General features: G+C 34.9%; 2 protein-coding genes across 2 annotated transcripts in view; one reads left to right on the top strand and one right to left on the bottom strand.

Moving 5' to 3' along the window:
• The first annotated feature begins 2,507 nt into the window (after window positions 1–2,507).
• LOC129242775 (fez family zinc finger protein erm) lies at window positions 2,508–14,965 on the top strand. The gene is made up of 2 exons (XM_054879607.1): window positions 2,508–3,112; window positions 11,903–14,965. Exons 1-2 carry the CDS (start codon window positions 2,587–2,589, stop codon window positions 13,630–13,632), a joined length of 2,256 nt encoding a protein of 751 aa, XP_054735582.1. The 5' UTR covers window positions 2,508–2,586; the 3' UTR covers window positions 13,633–14,965.
• Window positions 14,966–23,422: 8,457 nt separating this feature from the next.
• Window positions 23,423–25,882, bottom strand: part of LOC129242105 (E3 SUMO-protein ligase ZBED1-like) — a 91,015-nt gene continuing 88,555 nt past the window's right edge. Inside the window, exon 3 of the mRNA XM_054878663.1 lies at window positions 23,423–23,495. Coding sequence (XP_054734638.1) covers window positions 23,423–23,495 — 73 coding nt within the window. The remainder of the gene's footprint in view (window positions 23,496–25,882) is intronic.

Here is a 25,882-nt window from a genome sequence, read left to right as displayed (position 1 = left end):
ATATATTATTGTATAATAAAATTAAAAACAAAGATAACAAAGACGCGTAGTGGAGCTAGGATGTCGTTATGAATCTGAAAATGGTGGTACATGACCTGCATTCAGTTAGTTCTCTAGATTCTAAGCTCTATCTTAATGAGTAAATGAAACAAATAATGGAAAGGGGTTTCTTTATAGTGGACGCTCCTCGTCATTTGCTGGTAAACGAGTGCATTTCTGCTGTGAAAACCATCAGCCGTACGGAAGCGGACTCCAATTGGAAAATACTTATATACTCGTATGTATATGTTTGTTTGTTTTTATATATGTGTGATTGCTAGTAGTTGCAATCGTAAGCGTGAGTTGTTCGCAATACATACATATGTATGTGAAGATGCAACAAGCAAACCTCTTTCAAAGACCTCCAATTTCGAATTTCGTCTTCGAATTTCCCCAATGTCCAGCAACTCTTCCCAAAACATACCCGCAGTATGTGCGGAATTGAAACACTCAGCATCTGTTCTACCCCAAGCCTGCAGCAACAAGCCTGTCCCTAGACGCTGATATGGCTCTCGACATACTGAATGCAACAAATCGAAAAATAACCCATTGTTGATCGTTGAAGCATGTGGCATGTGCCGCCATCAAAAGCACACATACACACACACATACACTTGCCTGCTTAAGCAGTGGTTGAAACAGTTAGGCAAACGAGAGTGGAACACCACTTCCTGATTGTTGCTCGGCGCGCTGTTGCTGCCGAACTCCTGTTCCATACTGCAGCTGCTCTTTCCGCCAATACTTACTCGGCTGTTGCCTTAGCTGTTGCTGTTGCTGTTATAGCCATGTTCAACAACTATTTCACTCTACTAACCAACTTGAATCTCACAAGTGAGCAAGTACGAAACCAGTTGCCATTGTATTCCCTCTATTGTCCTTTCGTAGCATCGCGTGCGTGCAACGAATCGTTTTAATATCGAACCGATTGTTGATACTTGGTCTCCTTCGTATGTTTCTTTGCTCATTGAATGAAATAACCGCTCAAAAGGCACGAAGCCTCCTATAGCTGTGAGCGCAACATTTTATACTTTCATTTCGTTCCAACCTTTGTTTGGTTAATGCTCACTAAAACCATTCGGCTCCCCTTCATCCCCTTTGCCGGGCTTTGCGATAGCTCAATGAGCGCTAGGGGTTGCAAAAGCACCCTATTGACTGGGAACAGTTTCATTTCTACGCAATTTGCCAATGTTCTTATTCACTTTCATTACGTTTCATTTGAGTTCCGCTCCGTCGGCTGTCAGAGCCGAACGTGTACGTATAAAAGGCGCTGTACGTTGACCACGGGTTCTCATAAGCCTCCAAGGGTTGCTTACGTTCGGTTCGCATTTCTCTTCTCTCTTATATAATATTCTCTTGTACGGATCCTTAAGTTTTTTTCACCTCAACCAATTCTATGCATTATTTTTTATCTGGCAAAAACTTAACTTTCAACTTCATTTTTTTATAACAACAATAAAAAAGCGTCGCGAATTTACACAAAATCTAGTGATTAAAAAATATAGAAGCAGAAACAGTGTGTGATTATAATAAAACGCGCGTGTAATTTATTCGAAAGCCTTATAAAAAAATAAAACTGCTGAATTGCTAAATATCTGAATTTTCAAAATCTCCACATTTATATTTGAGTTCGTATTTTTTTCGGCGACCGCTTCGACTATTGAAAACACTCAGCAACTAAGTGCAAACCGTCGAGCGGCTGACTATTGAATCACGGATTAAAAATCGATACGCAGTCGAAAGTTTTACGCAAATCATTAGTCAACACAACAGTGCAACAATCAGAAATTAATAAACAAAAGCTAACAACGGAAGAAACACACACTTACACTTGAACAAGAACAAGAAGACACCAAATAAAGTAAGGAAAGAGAAAAATTTTAAAGTTCTTTGAGTAAACTACTCATATACATTTACATTTAAGTATGTGTGAATATGGGGACTCTAATGAAAAAAAATCATTAAAAAGCAATAAAATTAAGCAATTCCGAGGATTAGTAAATTAGATGAAAAGCAATAAAACAACGAAACAATTAAGTAGACGAGGTTGCAGTAATAAAAGCTATAAAATCCTCTGCATAGAAGATACAAATCAATGGCATCGGTGTGGCAAGTGCTGAAATGTGACATGCTTGAAACGTGCAGAAGCAGCGATAAACTGAACTTTAAATTTAAATAAAAGTGGCATTGACCTAACTAACAGTCCATCAAATGTTTACTCCTTAGTTGTCTAACGCTATTGAATTTCGTCGAGCAAACTATACAAATATTAAATTATAGAGCTACTAAAACAACCCTAAGCATTTACAGTTGTCAAATAATAAGTGGTGTTAATATATTATTTCTGCAACAACAATAGAATCCCTCGACTTACTTAGCTCGTTCGAAATACTTACCTGCCTAAATACTCAGCTTGAAAATCAACTAAATTTTGTATATGAAATAATAAAAAAGGCGGTTAAAATTTGATTTCACCGTTTGCCTGGTTATTCCCGATTTTCTCCTTTTTTAATACTACCAAACGCTTTACTCTGCTCCCGCCGCCATAAAATGCCTCGCTGTTTAATGGCTAAGAAATGGAAAGCATATCCTTGGCTCGATCGTATTGACGACACGCAAGCAGCCACAGGTGAGGCTACCGTAAAAGAATCCCAGGAGCCTAATGTAAACATCGAATTGGTGCCTAAGCATAGTGTTGCACGTTCACCAAGTCCGAGCAGCACACAACAATACAGAAGATCATCAAAATCGCGTCGTTCCACTATAGATGATGATGAGGAAATCGATGTAGTGGGGGATAATGCGGCAGCAGTAGCAGCTCTTGCTGGCGTGATTGGTACAACTGTAGCAACAGCTACTGAAATACAAAATAACGGTAAAGCTGATCTATCAGTCCAGCGCACAATTCCGACAGCTGCAACAACCACTTCGAATACGTCTGGCAGCAGCAGCATCGGACCAACACCCACGGCTACGTGCTGGGGTCCTTCATCGCCGACGGCGGGTACTACAGCTCCAAGTCCACCACCGCACTCACCCGAGGCGGCAACTCGAGGTGCAACAGCGCTGTATAACGGTAAGTTATATTGCGTTATTCAAAATATTAGGAAACGCAATCTAAAAATGCAGAAAATGTGTGGGAAGTACTCGTATATGGATATATATACCATATGTACCTATGTACATACATACAAACCGGCAAGCATACATATCATACATATTTCTCAAAAGGAACACAACTAAAATTTTTCAAATTTTTCGAGTTTTCTTATTTTTACTATTGAACATTCATTCGCCAAAATGTTTATGTTCCCCCTCATGTTGTACCATAAGACATACTATAGTATTGGTGTTCATTTTTCAATTTTTGAAGAAAAATTACTAATAATGCTGAGACAAAATAGTACATACCGATTTCCAAACTATTTTGTAACATTATTTAAGTCGTCAACTTTATGGAATTTCCATGGCAAAGCCTACAATCCTATTTCCAAAATGGAGTGATCAACAGTTTTATGCCGTCTCCGAAGAGCAGATGGTTTTTTAACAAGAGCTTCTTCAAAGCAGGATTACATTCGGAGGTTTGCTATTGTTTGCGGAGGAGCGGCCACTATTAGAAAACACTTTTTCTATTATTTGGTGTTTCGTACCCGGGGTTTCGAACCCGAGCACTTTTGAATAGTCACACACCAACTCAGTCGTCTACGGCGTCCATCCAATACTAGTAATATTTTTAGGCTCAACAATTCCACATCCAGTAACCTCTAAGCCAAGTACCTCTCGATGAGATGGCTATAGCATCCACGAGTGTCTAGTAAATGTAAATCGTACGTGGCAACTATGAAAATGTTGTTTAATGTTTTTTTCACTAAGTCTTGAAACAATGGGAATTCAAAATTGTAGCGGTTGAATTCCTAATTTTCAATAAAATCTCTAAATATTTTTTTACAAGAGTGGTGAGAAATGTTTTCTTGGCATAGGTAAAAAAACGAATGAAATGACGAAGTACGTACTAAATGTAAACTAACAGCCGGGTGCATATTTCCTCGAAAGATTTTTGGCCAAGCTGCTCCTCTATTTTGTGGAGCTAATATTGTGCTGTAAACGGAGGACCTGAAAATAATTGACGCCTTCAGAGAGCAGATGGCTTCTGCCAGAATATTTTCTATAGCAGACATTTACTCGATGCGTCGAAATTGGGATCAAACTAAATACCAAATGTTTTTGGTTTTGTTACTGTGGGCGCTATGGGGAAAGCTGAAGAGAAATTATATTCTTTAATTATTATTAACTACTATAATGTTTTACTTGATCTATAAATTAGTTTCTGAACCCATTTCTTCAAAAACAAATTTCTTTCAAATGAAAAGAAACCTCTTTGTTTGAACGTGAATATGGTGGCCTGACTAGTACAAATGTGTTTTGGTATCACGTTTCATACTTAGATAAACTCCGTCATAGCAATTAAGGTTGGGGACATGTAGATGAAGTTCAAATTGGTCATTTCTTAAGCCGTTTGACTTTTACCCATGTACAAGCCTCAGACCTCAAATACCCGCTGTTGGCAGCTTTCACGAGTCATTCAAATAGTCGCCGCTCTACGCTGTTGAGGCAGCTTTCATAGAAACATTGAAAAAACAACATTTGCTCCGAAAGTCGGTTAGTTTGTTGCGAGTGAGTTGACAATAAATTTTGTGGTTTGGTCAGATTTACGTAAATTTCGCTTAAAGTTTGCTTCATGCGCAATATTTCACAGCAAAGTTGCTATATTATGCGACATTCTTGCATTTGGTGTAGTTGTTGTGGTTGTAGGCATGCAAATCAGATTTTTTGACTGCCCAAAATATGATTGTCATATAGCTATATTTTTTCTACTATTAGTTCATCACTTAAGTTTTCAAATGCGATAGGCTGGCAGATAGTTAACGTTTTTTTTTACTTTCAAATTTATTTATTCTCTACTTTATGTATTTGCTGCCTTGATTATTATTATTTTTTCGCATCCGGACATTCACTTTATGTAATTTTTGGATACCCTGATTTCCATCTGAAAGCTCTCCCGTTTGGTTTTTTGTTTTGTTTTTGCTGACGCTTCATTTCCATTTGGATTTCTGCTATTTCAGTAAAACACGCATTTCCGTTTCCCCTCTGCCAACTTATGTTTTTGATTATAAATACAACCAGTCTATGGCTTTGGGTCTCCTTCTCTCCGTTTATACAACTAAATTCAGTAGCTCAGCCACATCCTGCTTTGTTTCGTGCTCACATCCAGCAGTGGCGATATGCATGAAAAAATTGCAAAAACAAAATAAAAATTCTACCAAATACCGCCACGCATATATATGTACATACATATGCATTAAATTTTGTTTTTGGTTCTCTGTCTTGTGCTGGTTTTCAGTTTCGTGAATTCATTTTTTTCTCCATTATTATTGTTTTAGTAGCACTTGCTATTGCCTTAGACTTTACTGCTTTAAGATCTCAAATCAACTTTCCGAGCTTGTGAACCAGCTTCAAGCTAATCGTTTGACAAATTTCAGCATTTTCTGGCAAATTGAAAAGACATGTTTTATAAATTTTACAGCTTGTTTTGTAATCGTTGTTGTTGGTGAAATTTCCCCTACAAAATTTTCCACCGAATCGTTTAAACATCAAAATGTGTATTTGAGCGAAATAATCCGTCGACAAATCAACTGGTAAAATAAAAAGAGCAAATACGAAAAGAACAGACAAAAAGTGCAGAGAGTTAGGAGGGCGATAGCAGTGCGATGGAAATAAAATTCGCGGCAAGTTTAAGGGTCGACGAAGTTGGTAGGCAGGGAGAGAAACGGAAAAACAGACAGGGGATAGCAATCGTCTGTTGTTTGGTAGTAACCAAGCTGCAGACGGCAGACGGCGACCGCCTTCTGTTGCATGAAGGATTTACGCCAAAAAAGGGGTTGGCTTCATCGTGAACTTTCAAGTGGCGTCGCGTCAAAGTGCGCCAACTGAGTCGGGCTAGCTTTGCGGGTTCTTTGCTTTATCCTATTACCAGCTTCCGCTTTGAGTTTTGTCCTGCCGTCGATATATGCGAACATGTATACTTGTTTGGGTTGGGCTAAAAACTAGTATTTCACTTTGTTTTTTATTTGGTTTTTTTGTTGCCTTTCAACTTTTTTTACGATCAGAAGCAGTCACTGGTCCCGCTGTAGCTCAGCTGGCTACCTTTGTGTAGCATTGGTTGCAAATTTTTTCTCAGATGGACTGCCTGCGGTGTGTAGAATACATATGAAACTCCGCTTTGGCCTTCAATGTGAGAATTTGTGTGGATGAGCATATAGTACATGAAGTTATGCGTATTCACGCTTTGTAAATGTATTTGAAAATGGTTAATTTCATGAATGTGTGGATAGAATTGCAATATTAATTTTAAGTTTAGACGACATATTTGCTTTCATCTTTGGCTTTTGCGAAGCTTTAGACAGCCTTCATGTGTTTGTAAAATTGTTCAGCACTGAAACGACTTCATTAACAAATATTCGGTAAAATAATAAATCAGTGGATTTTTTTTTTATATTTGTTGGATTTCTGCTAATCCTGTGAACTTTTCAGCTTATGAAGTTGCTCAAGTGCCATATATTTGGGAATTATTCGAGGCAATAGGGTATGCTAGTTTTCGCAAATGTTGGTAAATGTATTTGCCTTCAACCATTTGAACTGCGGTATGTAGTTCGAAAATATGTTTCTACTCCGAGTTTTGGGGCAAATCACTTAATTCAAACTTCTGACTAATTTCGTTTGCTTTGGACAAACATGCAGAGGGGCTTTAAAATTCCGTTATTATATAGAAAGATCAGATTCTCAATTCCTTTTAGAATTTTACTACATTTTATTTTCGTATGTTGTTTCAATGGCCCATCCGGCTTCCTGAATGGAGCAAACAGACGACAATTATTATAGCTACTGGCCACAAGCATTCAAATACCTATGGTATGTACCATATACATGTCTACTTACATATGTATATGTAGAATATAACCACTGAAAGCGCGCAATGTAAACATAAATATGTATGTATTATAGCTCATGCATACATACGTAGTTCATCAGTGCATACTTTTAAGCTTTCAGCCCTGTTGCTGATTTCTTGCATGAATATGAATATCCACATGTCTCTGATTGCTTGCACATGCACACACACACACGTACATATATATGTTACACCTATATAGATTTACATATACATATCGGTAGTCGCATTTGTTGCGCTGCTGAAATATTTAATTTTAAGCCTGTCATGAGTTATGCGCATCGCATGTTGACCCAGAATGTGACACATGTCACTTGCATAAATCTTCATAACAACCCTGCAGTTGCTTAATTAAAGTTTAGTCAGACACACTCACGCACACATCTGCACAAAAATAAAAACTATTTTCCACATACATACATACATAAACAGTTAGTTTGCTGAATGCCAACACGTGTGCATTAGCTTTGGCATCTTCTCCGAGAGCGATCCTGCTACAAGTGTACAAGTATGATACATTCCTCGTTCGTCGTAATCAACAACAAAACTGAAAACTGCCACTTGGCGGCTCATGTCTGTGGCCATCGGATATTTGCCTGTCGACGCTTGAATGGGTGAGTGAATTTGTATTCATTCTGAAAGCCTTTTTTACAAATGAAAATCAGGATGTACTTTATGGTGTTATGGCGCATTAAGTTTGCCGCGGCTTGGCAAATCGCATATCCCACTCGGGCAACGACGATGAAATATTTTCCATGCAACTTTGCTAGCATCATTGCTGCTACATTGGTACTTTTATTTAGCAATGCCTGATGTAAATCTAATTTCTGTGCCTCCCTTGTTCACAACGCTTAAAATACGACTGCCAATCTACAAACTTACACATCCTCTGCAAAGCCATACTTTTTGTAGACACATATGCATGTTTCAATGTTGGTTTGGCTTGTACATATGTACGTATGTAGGAGTGCTATATGAGCACTCATCCTCAAATGTTTCCCGGCTTTTTGTCGCACACCCACTGACCGTAACCGCAATGTAATACCTGCCAAACCTATTAACACGACTCGTTGCGCAGTTGTGCACAAATTTAAGCACACCGTTAAAATATTTATTACACATTTTTTACTGTTGGATTTTTAATTAAAAAATCAGATCAATCAAGAATAATTGCCGCCGGTTATTGAGTACGGTTATGCTTCTGAGCAATCGCGTTTCCCATTTACATTCCTACTAACAGGATAACTTTTGCCACAAAAATTCACGAACGGTAGTCTCATGCACGAAATACTACCGGATTAATGCTTATAAAATTGATAAATTTCAAGCAGCCCTTTCCGCATTATGTGAATAAATTTGAAATCACTTTCCTAAATGCAATATTACACCCACTGATGTTTGTCTATGATATTGCCTTAGGTCTCATTAATTTTCCTGAGGTGCTGAAGAAGGTTGCAAGGTTAAATATGAATCGATCTTGTTTTGGACCTTCTTAGCTCTATTTTTTTCTAAGCAGGAATCAAATTACTTTTAAGTCTTACCTTTAGTATTATATTTAAGTCTTTTTTTACCTCTAGCCTGTAAGGTTTTGTAACCATAGACTTAATAAATGGAATGAAGAGAAATTTGGCGGAGTTTCTTGTCCAGTATGTGGCGACTATCTTGATATTTTTCTAAGAACTTTTATTTTAAAAAAATTGGAAATGCAGGTGTGCCATCATCTGATGTGATGTATAAAAAATACGACTCAAATCATGCATTTATATATCCGTGCGCATATCAAAGTCCTCATAATTATAGCTTAGCTGTGTGGCTGTGTACGAAATATATCGATTGAAATAGAGTTATCCCAACAAAGCTTGGGCCAGATGTTACTCTTAACCCAATGTTAGGTTAATATTGAAATTAGGAAAATGAAAAATGGCAATGTTAAAAACGTCCGATATTTATTCCAGTAACTATTGAATAAGACAAGGTCGAAATCATTATGAGGGCTCATATTAATGAATAAAAACTACTGAGGATTCAAAAATTTCGAAAATTACGAAACTCGGCCCATGCATTGTAATTAGTCATTTAATATAACCTCGGTTCTTCAAAATACGGAAAGCGGCCATCTATTTGTTTGAAATAGCTGAAGTACAATAAAAAAATCTCAACAAATTTTGGCTCACACCTTACCTTTAGCAATGAGTATGTTTCATTACATTTCAAAATGTTAGTAATTCGATTTAATGTTTCGACCAATTTTAGAATGTTAGATATGATCTTTAACATATATTTCTTCCCAAAAAATTGTTGTAAAAAAAATTTGTGTAAAAAGAGAATTAGATGAAAATATCAAAACATTCTTTTTAAAGTTCACTTAAGAATTTAATTCATTCATTATAAAAAATAAATTATTAAACTACCAAGTCTCAGAGACTTTTCCTGAGACTTATTTAAACGCTTCGTACATGCGTCGAAAAATCGCACTCTATTTCCTCTATGAGATTCCAGAAAAATTCATAAAATATTGAAAATATTATTAAAACAAAGCAATTTGTGTTAAAAAATAATTTTTTTGATTTTTTACTCGTGTTAAATCGAATTCAGTGTATGCAATGACATTTCACTCGAATTATTCGCCTCTACCTGAACTTAAATATTTAAATTACATGCTTTACAAAAACTACATAGAATTTAATATGAAGATCTTATCTTCCGCATATTATCTGACTCATACGAGTGTAGCGAGCGTGGCCTAGAACGAAATTTTCCTTCTTTGTTCCGGTTGCTCCGCAGTGTAGGAGAAACGCGTTTCACGCCACCACTAGAATAGCTATATCCCAAAGTCTATTAAAGTTTCTATAATTTTCCTTGTTAAATCAAAAGGTAAAACTTTAAGGAATAGTAATTTCCATATTAAAATGTTTCAATTTTTTAAATCAAAAGAAAAATGTTTATATTTTTTGTACAATATTATATTAATATTGTAATTGTAATTTTTATTAAAATCCGCCCGACGTTCCGAAGCAATTAAATTTTTACAAAAAACAAAAAACATTGTCCTAACTTTTAAAATATCGTAGCGCCATTATGAAAAATTTTCAAAATCCTTTTGGATTTCAAAGTGACTCTCATATTAGACTATAGTTCACAAAATATCGAAACATTTCTTGCATTTTGCTTACTTTTTCACAGAAAAATGCACTATTAATTTCCGAAATGAAAAGCACGGTATTATACCATATTTTGTTATATTTGTTTAGATGCAATTTTTCTTGGAAGCGACGGCAAAATTGTTGTACTTATCTTATATAAAAATCTTTTCAGCGAGGCATTATAGGGGTTGTTCGGGCCATCCGTCCATTAAAGAAACATTTTTTTAAGATAGTAATCATATAAGTTAGATTAAGAAAGGTCAGCATCAAAACGCCTCCCAAAAACTGGAGGAGAAAATATTTCGCATCAAATTTTTTTGTATCGATTATATATTTTTTCCGTCTTTCCAGGGATTGGTTACTGCTAAGAAAGTTTGAATTTTTGAAAAAGAAAAAGAATATATATTTAAATTATTTATTTGAAAAACTTGGGCCATGCTTAACAATATTTCTTGAATCAGCTAGCTTTACTAAATGTAGTGAAAACAAAAATAGTATGCAACAGTCGTCAAACGTTTCGATAACAAAAAGAGGCGATTAACCCCAAGACGGTTACTATTCCATCAATGGTCACCTGGTCTACGATCATGGACCGATTTGGCTCTAAAATTGACTCTATAATTTTGAGAATTTGATAAGATGGATTCGAATATGTTAAGAAAAGTTAGTTCGTTAATCACATTTTTCAAATTTTTGCAAATTTTTCGAGAGTAAAAAGGAGAGGTAAAAAGATCTGACCATTTTGAGTCATACGCCCTTAGTAGCATAATTGTGGCATTGCACTTCAAAAAAAGTTATTATATAGTTTGTGTTTAGTGAAGCCAATTTTGTGTTACGCCGTTCCAAATGTAGTCAAAAAGAGAAAATCCCATACATTCTTCAGTACTAGTACGACTGAAGTGAAAAGGCGCACGCAAAACCAAGCTGACAAAGTTTTTTACAAATAGCAAAGAGCAGTTCTTCAATCGTGAAATTATGAAATTGCCTTCATACTACAAGGGTACATATTTGGTCTATATGGGATAATATTTCAGCACCGAAATAAAGTAAGAAAAATTCAGAGTTTTTCACTTTATCTAAGATTATTAATATTATTTTATTTACTATAATCAATTACCAACACCATCGGTTTAACAAACCCGTACTGTTGTAAAATTAGATCAAATACTCTTCTTCCACAGCGTAAACAATTTTAATAAAATGTGCCTGACATTTCTACTCACTAATCAAATTATTATTAATTATATATTAAAAAAAAAACTTAAAAAGCTTTTAGAATTATTGATGCTCTCATATATATGTAGATATGGATACGCTTTTTGGCTTTTGATCCTAGGTGTTCAGATAATATTAAATATGCACATACATACATACGTATGTATATCACAAAAAATTAGCTTAAGAATTTTATTGCACTTTTCGCCTTTCTGCTCAAAAAAAGAAATTTGCTCGCATTTCTCCTTTTATAGCAACTCTGTGTTGCCAGAAAGTACTGCTCATGTTGCTGTTGAAATATATTTGGACCTTTGCCAATTGTGAGATAGTTTTTCATTGGTGTATCATGTGTGTAGGCTCGCTCTCAGTCTGTCTCTATTTGTCGTGCAGATTTTCCGAATTTACTGCACTTGCCTTTAGGTTTATTGATTTTATGGCCAGCAAGAGTAAAATTAAAAAAATCCTTTGCTCATCCTTTCTCTCTTGTTTTCATTTGTAGGTTTTGGACATGACACTTCACCCATGCACTACACAGCGTACCTGCCCAGAATGGAAAACGGTGAAGTTACTGTAATTACGAATGCCGGTGCAGCCGTTGCGGCAACTGCTGCTGCTGTCGTTACTGGCCATCACAATCTGCCGTTACCGCATACGCCCCATAATTATTCGTCATTCGTACACACACCGCCGCCTTCGACCGCTTCTTCGCCCTCAGCATCTCCGTCGAGTCATTCCAGTTCGGTGACAGCGTCCAACAACAGCAGTAACGACCGCCTTAGTCCGCCCATACGCATTAAGTCAGAGTCGCAAAACGATGACCAATTTCAGCACAACATTCAGACGAGTTCCGAGTCGAGCGCATTGCGGAATAAATCGTTGGCTATGTGCTTCACCAGCACTGGCGCTGCACTATCGCTCCCTCCAAAAAAGAAGGACATTTACCGGCCATATTCGCTTGATGATAGGCCAAGTGTGGAACGTTTGCGATCCCCATATGAGAGTTTGCGTATACCAGCTGAGGAGGATTTGCATGCTGCTCACGCAATACTCGATTTGAGTGCTTCCACAGCCTTCCATCCGCCAACACAGCCACATCAACTACAGCACGTCCAGCAATTACAACAGCCACCCTCGCCGCCATTACAACTCCACCAGTTGCACCATCACCAGCATCCGCTGCACCACGTAACTCACGCCATTCAGTTGCAACAACAACAGGAAGTGGCACATCACAATGGACCATCCATTGCGGATTTGGCAGCAGCAGCTAGTGTGGCAAACGAACAGCGGCCAAGGAGTACCGCTTCTATAAATAGTATGTTGAGCGCAACTGATAGTGACCGACAGCCATGTTCGCCGGCAAGCAGCGTCCAAAATGAAAACAGCAATACAACCAACCAGCTGACATCTATCCAATCGCCCACGGGTGGTTGTGGAAACAATGGTTCAAATAAGACCGTGGCCTATACCTACGAAGCCTTTTTTGTAAGCGACGGTCGCTCGAAGCGCAAACATGTAGCCGATCCCGCGGCTATAGTACAGCAAGATCAGCAGAAGGCCAAATATACATGTACCGAATGCGGAAAACAGTATGCCACGTCGAGTAACCTTTCTCGCCACAAACAGACACATCGTTCACTCGATTCGCAGTCGGCGAAAAAGTGCCACACCTGCGGCAAAGCGTACGTCTCGATGCCGGCACTTGCAATGCATTTGCTTACGCATAAACTATCGCACAGCTGCGACGTTTGCGGCAAACTTTTTTCGCGCCCCTGGCTTCTACAGGGCCATTTGCGTTCGCACACTGGTGAAAAGCCATATGGCTGCGCACACTGCGGCAAAGCATTCGCAGACCGTTCTAACTTAAGAGCGCACATGCAGACACACTCGATCGATAAAAATTTCGAATGCAAGCGCTGCCGTAAAACATTCGCGCTCAAGTCGTACCTCAATAAACATTTAGAGTCCGCGTGCCTCAAAGACGAAGCGGACATGCAGTTCGACAGCGCCAGTGAGTCCAGCAACGGCATGGTGTCCCCACCACCCTCCCTAGAAGACTACCCACTGACGCCGACGACGCCGCAGCAGCGACGATACATCAGCACTTCGCCAACACCGTCGGCGGTAAAGATTGGCAGTATAAGTGCGCTTACGATACCAACGCCCGTAGCAGCAGCCGCGGCGGCAGCAGCTAAAATTGTGAAGGTAGAAGCGACCTTCGTCGGCTAAAATCAACATTGAAATGAAAAGAAGGAAAACATAAAGCAGTTAAGTGGCCCTTTGGTGCAATTGTAAGTAATAGTTAAGAGCAAGCAGGTAGTTAAGAGTGGAAAAGTTCAGAAAGTTGAAGTGCAAAAGTTACGGTTTTGTTGCAAGCGATTGTGTGGCATATCGACGCGTATACAAAGCTAGCTGAAATCATTGTAAATTAACCCTTTTGGGGTTGGCAGAATTACCAGTGACAGTATGAATAGATTTAAAGCTATTTAATATTATATTAATTTAATTTGTAAAAAATTAGTTGCAATTGTTATATAATTATTTTCTGTTCTTCATTACTTATTTTAGTAAATATCTGTACAATTGACCACACGCTGAATACACGAGACATCACAAAACGTCCACAAAATTAAGAATACTCGATAAATACATTTACAAAATGCAAAACAAAATATATAAGGTTAAAGAAGTAGAAGTTAGTTTTAAAAAGAATAGTAGACAACATAGTCATTAAGTAGTAGGAGTTTCACAAGGCAACAGCATTTCTAAGCACCACTAATATAGCACACCAGCAGTGGAGTCTTAGCGTGTAAATCTGAAGTAAAACACTAACTGCACTGGAACGTGCGCACTCATGCTCATACTCATATTCTAGAAAGCATTGCAACTCTTTCAATGGAAATTTTTCATTGTCATACATTGTCAAATACATTTGTACAAAGAATATTTATAGTAATGTTAATATAGTTATGATTAGCACTTTCCCACACTTCATGAATTGGAAACTAGATTTTATTAGTCATCAAATGAACGCTTTCTCTCGAACTACGAGGAACTTCTAACACTGTTCCATTGCATACTTTATTAAGTTAGACACATATACACATACATGCATATATCATCCAAATGGTGGGGTTCGGCCCACTTAAATCATCAACTGAAAAATACCAAGTATCCACACTAACCCAAGCAGAAGCGTGTTAAACAGTAAACGCAATCGTGATTTACAAAGCAACGAATATAAAATTTTGATGAAAACAAAGAGCAATGTTTCGCATACAACGAATTAGGCTATAAGAATTGAAGATTTTTACAATTTTAAGCAGCCTAAGAAATTTGCAAATTTTAATAGTATACATAAAATTTTTATAGACACACCAACATTAGTAAATATATTCCGCTAATTAAGTAGAATATAAAACCGCAAGTCATAATCACATCTACATAGAAACAAGGAGCAATATAAGGAACTGCGGAAACACGGAAAAATAACCACAACGAGCAATAAAACTGTGTTAAGATCAAATTTGAAAATTACGTGCAAACACTCGCCTAAGTTATAGTAAACTTTTGTAATTACTTTATCCAAAAATTGTAAAGAATTATTAAATTTTCAAAAACGCAAGGAACAATTTGCGTGCCCCTTTCTGGGTGTTGGTGAGCAAATGTCTATATGCATATGTATGTGCACGTTCGTTTGTATGTGTGCCCGAAAATGCTAATTTTAAATCATCATTAGCCATAATTGTTATTAGCATCCACTAGCATAGCATACACGTTGCTTGCATACATAACCATAATGGAGCTTTGAAGCACCCAAATACTCACGAAAGTCCCACGTCCAGTCTGGTACGAGTAAAAGGACAATCGGTGGTTATTCCACACGCATACAAGCGACAGTTTTGTAGCTCTGCCATAAAGCATATTTGTAACACGTTGTTAGCAATGCTTTAGCTTTTAAAATCGCCACACACAAAAATATCAACAACAACAGCAGCAACAATTACAAGGGAGTGGGAATTCGATGGAGGAAAATGTTAACAACAAAAATGTAGCCATACGTGCAACAGACGTTTTTTCGCTATTAATTCGCAACGTACAATAAAGAAAAATATTCTTTCGCCCATAGAATGTGGCCAACACTGTCCACAAGCCGAAAAAAAAAATCACACACACACAAATTGGGAGAAGGAAAGCGCTATCAACGCTACTCTTTTAATGTCGAAACAGATTTACTTAATTGGCAGCGCTGTCTAATTTGCATTTGTGAGCGTGACAAAGCGAGCAGAGGCGTGGTTGGTTGGTTAAGTATTCAAATGGTGGAAAGCGAGGTGCTTAGTACGAAACCATTAAGCGCACACTCAAGCTCGTACTCATATTCGTATATATGTATGATTGTGATCATGTATATGTGTTCGTAGACGTACATATGTGCACAGGTATGTATAAATACACACAGAGAGGATTGAGATTTTAAGGCGGATTGGTTTCCCACCTGAAACAACGCTATTGCCGTTGATTCTCCAACCAACGCAAGCCGAAGCGCCGTACTTTATGCAAAGTACCAGTAACTTATAAATTTCGTGCTAATTAAATATATTTCATGTTTCCCTCCACTTTCTCGTGTTAGTTTCGTAGTTATTTTTGAAGTGGCAGTGAGGATATGTGATTGTTCCTTTTTGTTTGTAGATATCTCAGTTCTAGATTTGCCTTTAGTCAGGATTTGGAAAAATTTTCTAGTCAATTACCAAAACATATTAGTAGGTTGAACTACCACGAAAGAGGTAACGTTCAATAATAAGGAGCCCCCTCTACTTAAAATATTTATATGTACATTAAGTTTAGTGACATTAACTTAGTAGTGTAACCTCTAGTCGCTGTTTAACAGCATTTCCCACTTACTTTTCTTTTTAGCATAATTTTGTTTCTTATTCTTGCAATTATTGCCTATTGTAGTAATAAAAAACTCAGTTTTTTTCGTTCATAAATTATTAATCTTATTCTATAGTATTTATAAGTAGAATGTCCCTGATGTCAATTTAAAATAAAAAATAAAAATGTATACTCTTTAACTTACCTAACCAGACATTGGTCATTTAGGATATAGTTTGTGAAAATAATAAGAATTGTAGGTTAGGTTGCAGCTTAATTGCTGTGAGTATATATGTATGATACATTCATTTGTGGGGTATAGTTTCTACCTTTCGAAAATTCAGTTTCCTTCGCCCTTCCCTTTTTCTTCGTTTTCTAATCAATTCTAGACCACTATACTCTCACACATACGTACACATATACATATATCTATTACGCATACTGATATACGTGTACGTAATTCAAAATTTAATACACTAAAATACGATTTTCGTTCTATTTCTCCTAATTTTTATTTTCCACATTTGTTTGCTTGGCAACCACAACAAGTCATTCGGTGAATGTTTAGTTGAATACAAATCAGCACAGTGCTCTGCGTGTAGCTTGTATGTGTGTGAACCAACAAAATGGGATAAAGGTGCAATAAATTAGTTAACTATTAGAAAATATAAAGCAAAATACAAATTGATTAAAAAATTTTATCTAAAAAAACTAGTAACTTAATTGGCAACGAAATTTTGGAATATATTTTCTCCCGATTAAGAGTATAAGTAATTAAGGCAATTCGTTAATTTCCAAGCGAACGTTAGACATCATCATATGCGCCAACATTCTACAGCTAAGCAAATGTTCTCTACCTTACTCTTACTTACGTCTGTTTACTTGAACATCAAACTACAACAAAATCAATTAAATGAATCAATTAAGAAAACGTATAGCAATTAATCAATCTATGCAATCATAACCCTGAAATCTTAGGCTCGAAGGAAACCAACTAAAATGAATCATAAAATTACCTTGAGCACTAAAACTTCACTAGCACCTTTTGAATCTATTAGACTATTTGCGTGGGAGTTGAAATTTCCATACATACATATACGCATATACCCATACATACATATGTAACTAATTGCTTATTCCCCTAGCTCTTGTAAATTTCTCTGCGGAGTTGTCTTCAAACACACAGTCTCCAAGTGTTAACTCTGTACCCATTTGACTCCTAAATTTTATGTTCTTGTACAAAAATTGTGTCAATTACTACCAAAGCGAATAAAAAAAGCTTACAAACAAAAATATTTAGCGCATATGTTTGCGTTTGTATAAATCTACCTATATATTTAAAAAATGTATATATAATTTGCCGCTTGTGGGCGAGTTATATAAAATAATAAGTTTTAATTATAAATATTAGGCCACTTGTCTCCTTTCTGTCTAAACTCCTCTTAAGGCTTTCTTTTTATTTAGTATGCATCCTTTCCATTGGTAGCGTTAGGCTCTGCGTGACATTTTTACTAATTACAGTATTTATGCAATAATCTTGGTTGATTTGAGTAATTTAAAGTGCTATTGATTTTACCGTAAGGCATTTTGTAAAATATTTATTACATTTTTAAATAGCCATTATGTACCAACCTATGTACTTGTAAAAAACTATCGTCACACAAACTTATATAAATAAATTTTATGTTCAACAATGCTTTTTGAAAAACGATAACCAGTTTTGCGTTTTGCGAAAACTTATCGGGCCCCTTAAGCAACTCATGCAGCATTTAATCGAGTGTTCTCTAGTCACTAGAACCTAGCGTACTGCTAAAACAAAAACGAAAAATAGGACCAATATAAGCTAGAAGTAAAAAGTATTGTGTAGTGTTTGAGGAGCCTTCTGGGATGGCACCAATTCAGATTGGTTCTAGATTGAATCCTCCTCTCAATCGCACAATACCACATCTCAAAGCCCTCTTGTTTGTTTTGAGAGTAAAAACTCTGCCCATGGAATAATTTCACTCCTTATTTTCAAAGTCGAATTGTAAATATATGATTATAGTTGATGACAAAGGAAATATATATAAATAAATAGTAGGAACATATATGAAACCGACAAATAACTAAATATTTAAAACAAAGCAAAAAGCAAAATCAGCTTCATAGCAGATCTCAAAAGAAGTTAAGAAGTTTAGGGTTAAACACACTAATATTATTATATATTTGCAGTTAAGAATCCAAAGGCAAAAGCATACTTAATAAAATGGAATACGAAGTTTGAAATTAATACTCGTATTTTGGGTAATAAATTTAGAGTAAAAAAGTTCTATTAGAAGAAATGTATATAGTATAAAGCATCATTATGCATAATAAGTTGTAATAAAATTTTGTGCAAAGTCAATACAAAACGTTTTAATAGCATTACAAGAAAATCTAAGTTAGCAAAGTTTTTTGCCTGTACGATCTGAGTTGTTACTTGGGAGGTATGGGCAAAGGCTTAGCAAAGCCATCGGCTAAAGTACCAAAGCAATACTCAATTTTTTGATAATACGACATTTTACTTATTATTAATTAACATAAAATGTTAGTATCATAATATAGTGTCGTTGAGGAGCGGTTTTGTTATAACAATTTTTGCTCATTTATTCAAGACTTATTTCTGTGTACAAATCATTTGAAGTTATTTGCGAATTACAGTATTCATATACATACAAAACTTATATTGTTAAACTATGAGACATACATACACACATATGTACATACATATACATGTATTACAAATGATATTTCAGAATTTTTGTAGATGACAAATGAGCGAGATCCACGAAGGCAATACATACATACATATACAGTTATAAGCCAAAAAAATATGCACATACATATACTTAAATATGAAAACAAACATTAAACTTTAAAAACGTTAAATAGAAGAACAAAAACAAAGTACATGAGAACATCCGTATAAATACTAATTTAAAAAAAGCGTATGCATATATTTATTTTTATTATAATTACTAGATTATGTTTCAATTAAGTACACAGCGTAAAAAGTTAAGTTCTAGTAGACTTACAGTATGTTGGGAGTGAATCTTTACACAAGCTCCACAAATTCCCAAACTAGAAATGCAAATTAATGCTTAAAAATCATAATAAATCAAGCTAATTATATATAAATAAATAAATAAAATAAAAATTCATTTGAAATGAAAATCAACACATTTTATTAGAATTGTAGTATTAAAATTATTAAATAATTATTATTAGTCTTAAAAATAAGACGAAACATAACACAAAGTACATTAACAATTCAAATACAAATACAAATACAAATTCAAATATATTAAATACACTCACCCACTTTTTGAAAATACATAACATTTGTTTTATTTAAAAAAGCTTCTATTTATTATTGTTGTATTATTTTCCACGAATTTCTTTCTATGAAATCTCTGCACGTTTATGCCATTTAAAAAGTGGGCTACATGCGTACACATATACATATGTATAAATATGCAACTGTGCAACAAATGCTGCATCCGAATGTGCTTGCGTATCGCTTAACGGTAAAATAGCTGAGAGTACGATGGCCACTTAATAAAACACCAAAACGATAGAGACAGCTATCGCTCCTCAAGAAGCACTGCAAATATAAATTAAAAGCTGCCGTAAGCAGGCATAGAGTGATTAGAGGAAAACAGTAGGTAAAACCTTAGATTCTTTAGAAGATCGTGGTAATATTTTATTATTATTATGGTACATATGCATTTTTGCATGTGCACGTATTTTGAGCCGCTATTAAAGACAATTAGTTCAATTATTTTTAAATCCATGCTGTAGTTATGGTACAGTTGTTATCTTCCATGAAGAGAGTAGTTTGTTAATCGTTTAAAAAGCGTCTGGTGTAAAGGACTTAGAAGATATTTGAGTAAATAGAATTTGAGTTTCATATCCTTTTTCAAATTTGGTTGAGCAAGACAAAATTTTATTTCTCAGGCTTTCATTCTTATGTTTGTTTTCGTACATTTCTTAAAAATGACTTGTAAAAAAATATTTCTTAGTCCCTACTAAATTTAAATTTGCCGTCGTCTTAGTTGAATGAGTTTTTTTTTGTACACATCGGCACACTAAAAGTATTGAAAGGAATATTTCGGATAGCAGCTGCTCTTTTAGGCAAATCCAAGTCTTAAAATGCAACTCCTCAAGAATAAGCAACTCATGAAAATATTCAAAACCGAAGCATAAGAAAGAAACTCAGCCTGCACATCTAAGGTACCCTTAACAACATTATTATTATTACTAATCGGGTATATTTATAATTTTTCGAAATTAGAATATCTAGCCGAACGAGCCTTTCACACAGTCGACCACAATGGTATTTTTACTTCTTTCAAAAATATTTTATTTGGTTACATTTTGCGAATTGAAAGCAAAAATGCAAAACTTTTACACTGCATCATTTACTAAGCCCACATCACAAAATTATTAAATAATCATAAATAAATGTTTTACCGGTTGGTAAACGCCCAAAGTACCTTTACATAAGACATCTAAAATTTAAAACATTTTAGATATAACATTTTTAATAGAATCAAAAGCAAAGTCATATTGTAGAAAAATATTAAATATAAACATACATAAATATTTAACATGTTTAAAGTCAATATACTCATAGTGCATAACAGTATTTTAGGAAAATCGTTCAACGGCAGAACGTCATAGGCTGGCATCTTTTGTGTAAATAAGTGTTCAACAACAACTTCGATTATTGTGATGAGTAAGATTAAATGGATTCACCTCTCGCATCTATAATTCAACTCGCTGAACAATTATAAAGAAAAAATCATGAAAACTTTTACTTTTACCTCGTGTAAAAAATGTGATATGATAATTTCACGAAATTAAGTCCAAAAGCAATACGAACAACGAATAATTAAAAAGGTGTAATTGCCTTTTTAATAAACAATTAGGAATTAATTAATAAAATAATGATATTTAACATTTAATTGTATAATAAGAATTAATACAACACCACAGCAAGTTTTGTTTTTTTTTTAATTGTAATACTTGCAACAATGAAATTCTGCGAACCAACTCTTAAACCTAATCCTGAAAAGCAAAAATAATGCAATTAATTAAGGCAGAAATGCGTTTGGACACTCAACTACGTTTTACACAGCATTGGAAAGCAGGTGGAGTTCGCAAAAAAAAGGTGGAACTTCTTTAGTTAAAATCGTCTAAAACGTAATAGAAACTCCCTGACTTCTGTAAGACTTCTTAAACGAATAAGTGATACGAATAATTCAACGAATAAGTGAAAGTGAATAACAGTTTGTTTATAACGCATTAATCAGAGCCAGACATATACAACACTTATACAAACACACACATACGAATAAAAAACGTATACCAAACTGGTCAGTAGAGATTTTCCTGTTCCGACCACGGATGATAACTGTAACAATTGCTAGAACTCGCTGCGATTAAGGATGTCAACATTATACTAATTAACAAAGTGCGACTATTCGAATGCAGTTGAATCAGAACTTCATACGTTCGAGCGTAACTTTCGCTGTCTTCAATAAATTTAGAGATTGCCTTCTTATTGATAATTGGGAGAAGTTTAATGTTAAAAAATTACTAAAACAGCTCAAATCCATATTTTCTACTAATGAAGCCATTATTATTTTAGTCAAAATTTTGCATACATTTTTGAAAGATATCAATGGGAATTATGGCGGTACTCTTGAAGGAAGTTAATTTTATAGGAAACTGTTACGAAATTCAAGCGAACTAAATTATTATAAAAACAGTTGTCAACTTGTGGCGCTAAATTTTTTGAAAAGTTTTAAAGAAAGTTTAAGGGGAAACGCCACTGTGGGTGGTCAAAAAATTGTCGATTTTTGGGAATTTTTTGGAATTTTTTTTTGTAAGTAGGAATGATTATTCGAGGATCGGACAGAAAGAAATTGATTACATATATATTAAACTATGGTGATGTAAATTTTTAATAAAAAATATTGAAAATTGACAAATTTATGTAAAAAAACGTAATGAGTTAAAAAAATGGCTTCATCTGGTGGCAGCGACACAGCAATGAATAATCATCTGAAATCAAAAAACCAAAAAGTTTTTTAGTGGCTATCGTTGTACGTAGCCGTTTGTTTTTTTGTTTCTTTTTTTTGACAAAATGTAGGTGATTTGAATTTCGATGTGTGTTTTTCACAATTTTTTTGATTTTCAACAGGCCCAAAAACAAAAATTTTTCAAAATTTTGAAATAGCTACGTACATCGATAGCCAATGCGAAAACAAAAAATTTGAAAAAAAGAAAATTAAAATCGGTTCATTGGCCTTCGAGAAATCGTTACCACCGTATCGAAAAAAGTCGTTTCGAGAAAAACGCGTTTGAAATAAAGCATCGCTTCGTAAGCGCTACGGGGCCGAACCGACGGGCGCTCACTTAAGTGGACATAGAATCGGGAATAAAGCGAATTTCGCTTTAAAATTTGTACCACATTTTCTTGAGTAGTTATACTAACAATTCATGCAAAAAAAATGATTTTTTTGAATTTTCACAGTGGCGTTCCCCCTTAATTGAATCATGCAACTTCGGGGAAATGGTGTTCACATAATTTATATGCTCTCAACAAATTCAAAGCAAATCTTCATAGGCATATGGAAAACAAGCTTATAGAAATTATTTAGTATAGAATACCCCTCTGAAATAATGAAATAAATGCCATATAGGGGGTATCCTACTCTACGGTTCAAGTTAAAGTTATCCTCAACATTTTAATATACCTAAGCAATAAAGCGATTAACATAAGAGAAGTTAACTGACCCCGACAATTTTTAAATACTTCTTGTCTTGTAATCTTGCCGTGCAAGTGAAAAGGTATTTAAATAACTATTTATAATAAATTTTTAATTCGATAGATTCGAAAGTATTTCTCTTTGGATTACCCAAAAATCAAAGTTGTTCTCTTTTACGTCAACTCAACTTAAAGTCTTCAGTCACATCGGTTTTAGTCTAGGATATAATTCAAGTTTCCATTACATCTCAAAACACTGTTACAAATTTGATAGAAGAAGTTAAAAAAATGGCTAACGCTTTATAAAAAGTTATTAAAATAATCAGTACTTTGATGGAAAAGCTTTGAAAGTATTTAGCTATTCGTCTGACTATTGGTTGGCTGATCCACCCATTCACCACCCATTAGACTATCAAAATCTGTAACCCTAAAGTAATAATAAATGGTAAAATAATAAAAAAAACATTATTCTAGGGCCCCAAATGAAAGTCAAGAAACGCCTAAATAGCCTAAAATAGTCAGTGATTTCAAAAGTAACAGATTTCGGTTTAATTTTATATAGTATTTTCACGTTTTAAATGTTTTATACTCCCCAAAGGCATTTTCCAACCCACAGTCCAATTAATTTTGCTCAACGGATAATTAGAAAGTTATACATACATAAGTGAAACAACAATGACAAACAGCGCATAGAAGTCCAGTTATGGAAATAACGCCGCGTATCGAAAAGCAATAAAACGTATTTTTAAGCAACGAATTGTCGTAAGACGCATACATTCAATATAAATATATACATTCACACATACATACATCCTATTGTATAACCCACTTGAGATGAAGTATTGAAAGCTAACCAGTTGTAAGGTAACACTCATACTTATACTTGCATACATACATAGGATTAGAATATATTGCATCCAATGCAATAAAAATAAATGCATACAACGAATGTCAAAGCAATTTGTACAAAGCAATAATGCGAATAAGCTATAGGAAAAAGAACAAAAATTTCTATACACACTTAACATTTTTTATTAAGGCATTAAGAGATTCAAACATATAGCTAAAAAATAAAATAAAAACACTAGCAACACAAACCCAAATCCAAAAAAAATAAGTTTTAACATTTTACTATTATACTTGTACATACATACATACATACAATTAATGTTTGTTTTCGTTTTTTAGTTTTTTTCTTAAATGGCTGCATGACCATGTACATACATGTGTATGTGTGTACTTGTATTGGGGGAAAGCTGTGCTTCATTTGAGAACTTTGTTGAAAGCTTGGCAAGTTGATTAACAAGATATCCGCATGCCACCTCATAAATACATAAATAATCAACTATCGATCGCATAGTAAGGGGATTGAATTTGCAACAAAACCGTAATAATTTCAGAATGTTGGAAGGGGAAATAAAAATAATTGCATAAAATATTTATTGCTTAGTTTTTAAGATAACAAAAAAAAAAAACAAAAGTAAACAGTTTTATTTGTAGAGTTTTTCAGAACTAAAAACAAATACAAGTATATTATATACAAATATTTACAAGCACACACAAATATAATTGATTTAAAGCATATAAATACTTATGCCTGTATAAGCGTAGTAAGTACAGAGAAGGTATGGAAATACCGGCACAAAGCAAGCTATTAAAACGAGATTGATTAGAATTTATAGAAAAAATATATTCTAAGGAGATACAAGAACTTATGAAAAAAATCTTTAAACAGAGCAAGGAAGTCTGTTGAATTTGAAAATTGTTAATTGATTGCTGGAGAAATTCTTAACAAAGAACCAATTAAAAATATAATCTTAAACCTAAAAATTTTAATAAAATAAGTTTGTTTTCAAATGAATTGCCTTGCAAAATTAAAGTCTTCAGGCGATTCTCTATGTACATACTTACACATACATACTCGTGTACATATATTTATATACAACGAAAAGCGGCATACACAGAAGACTTGGATAAGAAAAAAACACTTATTTAAAGGGCATTGAAGACATTTGATTATACATACATACAACGAATTAGAGTTTTAATCCAGTTATTTATAAGTCTAGCAGGTAAACACGTAGGCGTGATTTCATATACAAGCGCATACATACAAATAATGAGAGTGTGAAAAATTTGAAAAGTTAAGAATGTATCGCGTATTACATTGTTACAAGCTTGAGTGTGACATGTAGAGTGATGGAATTAGAAGTGAAAAGTGAACTAGAGATAAAGTAATTGAAACGCACGTACACCAACTCCACGAAACCCTGAACATTAAAGATATCCACGGGACACCTCGTAGAAAAGTAGGTGAGTAAAAAATTATTTCCAACACCAAAAAGTAGCACTAATTTCCCTATGCCATTCAAAATGGGATTACGCGCTCATACTTCCTCAGACATACATATATGTACATGCATGAGCTGCGCAGATCCAATTGTGTTAACCATTTTTCAAAAATTAGCACTTGTTTCCGTTCCCGTTCGCTTTAAGGAACTCAGTTAAAATAGATTAAATAATTATAGCGCCAACCAAGAGCATATAAATACGAAGCAATCTCACGACTGTCAATTTTCATGACCGGATTTATGTACTGCCACGGACCGTTACTTCAGCTGACATCAGCATTCGCCAAAAATGTATATTTCATGCTGCTGGAAAAGACCAAAAACATACATACATACAAGTGCTATTAAGGATGGTAGGGCTACGTATAAGGATATAGTGGGCCGCCGCAGCCGAATGGGTTGTTGCGTGACTACCATTCGGAAGTGCGTAGGTTCGAATCTCCGGGCATAAGACTCCAAATGA

This window comes from Anastrepha obliqua, chromosome 3 (assembly GCF_027943255.1).
Source record: "Anastrepha obliqua isolate idAnaObli1 chromosome 3, idAnaObli1_1.0, whole genome shotgun sequence".
In the NCBI taxonomy this organism is placed as follows: domain Eukaryota; kingdom Metazoa; phylum Arthropoda; class Insecta; order Diptera; family Tephritidae; genus Anastrepha; species Anastrepha obliqua.
The sequence above is the reverse complement of the archived record's forward strand: the minus strand, read 5'-3'. Positions and strand labels throughout refer to the sequence as shown.

Excerpts from the sequence above, each read along its gene's own strand:
- LOC129242775 (XM_054879607.1), top strand. The coding sequence starts at position 2,587 with ATGCCTCGCTGTTTAATGGCTAAGAAATGGAAAGCATATCCTTGGCTC. Across the intron at positions 3,113-11,902 it reads TGCAACAGCGCTGTATAACG|GTTTTGGACATGACACTTCA; the intron begins GTAAGTTATATT and ends TTTCATTTGTAG.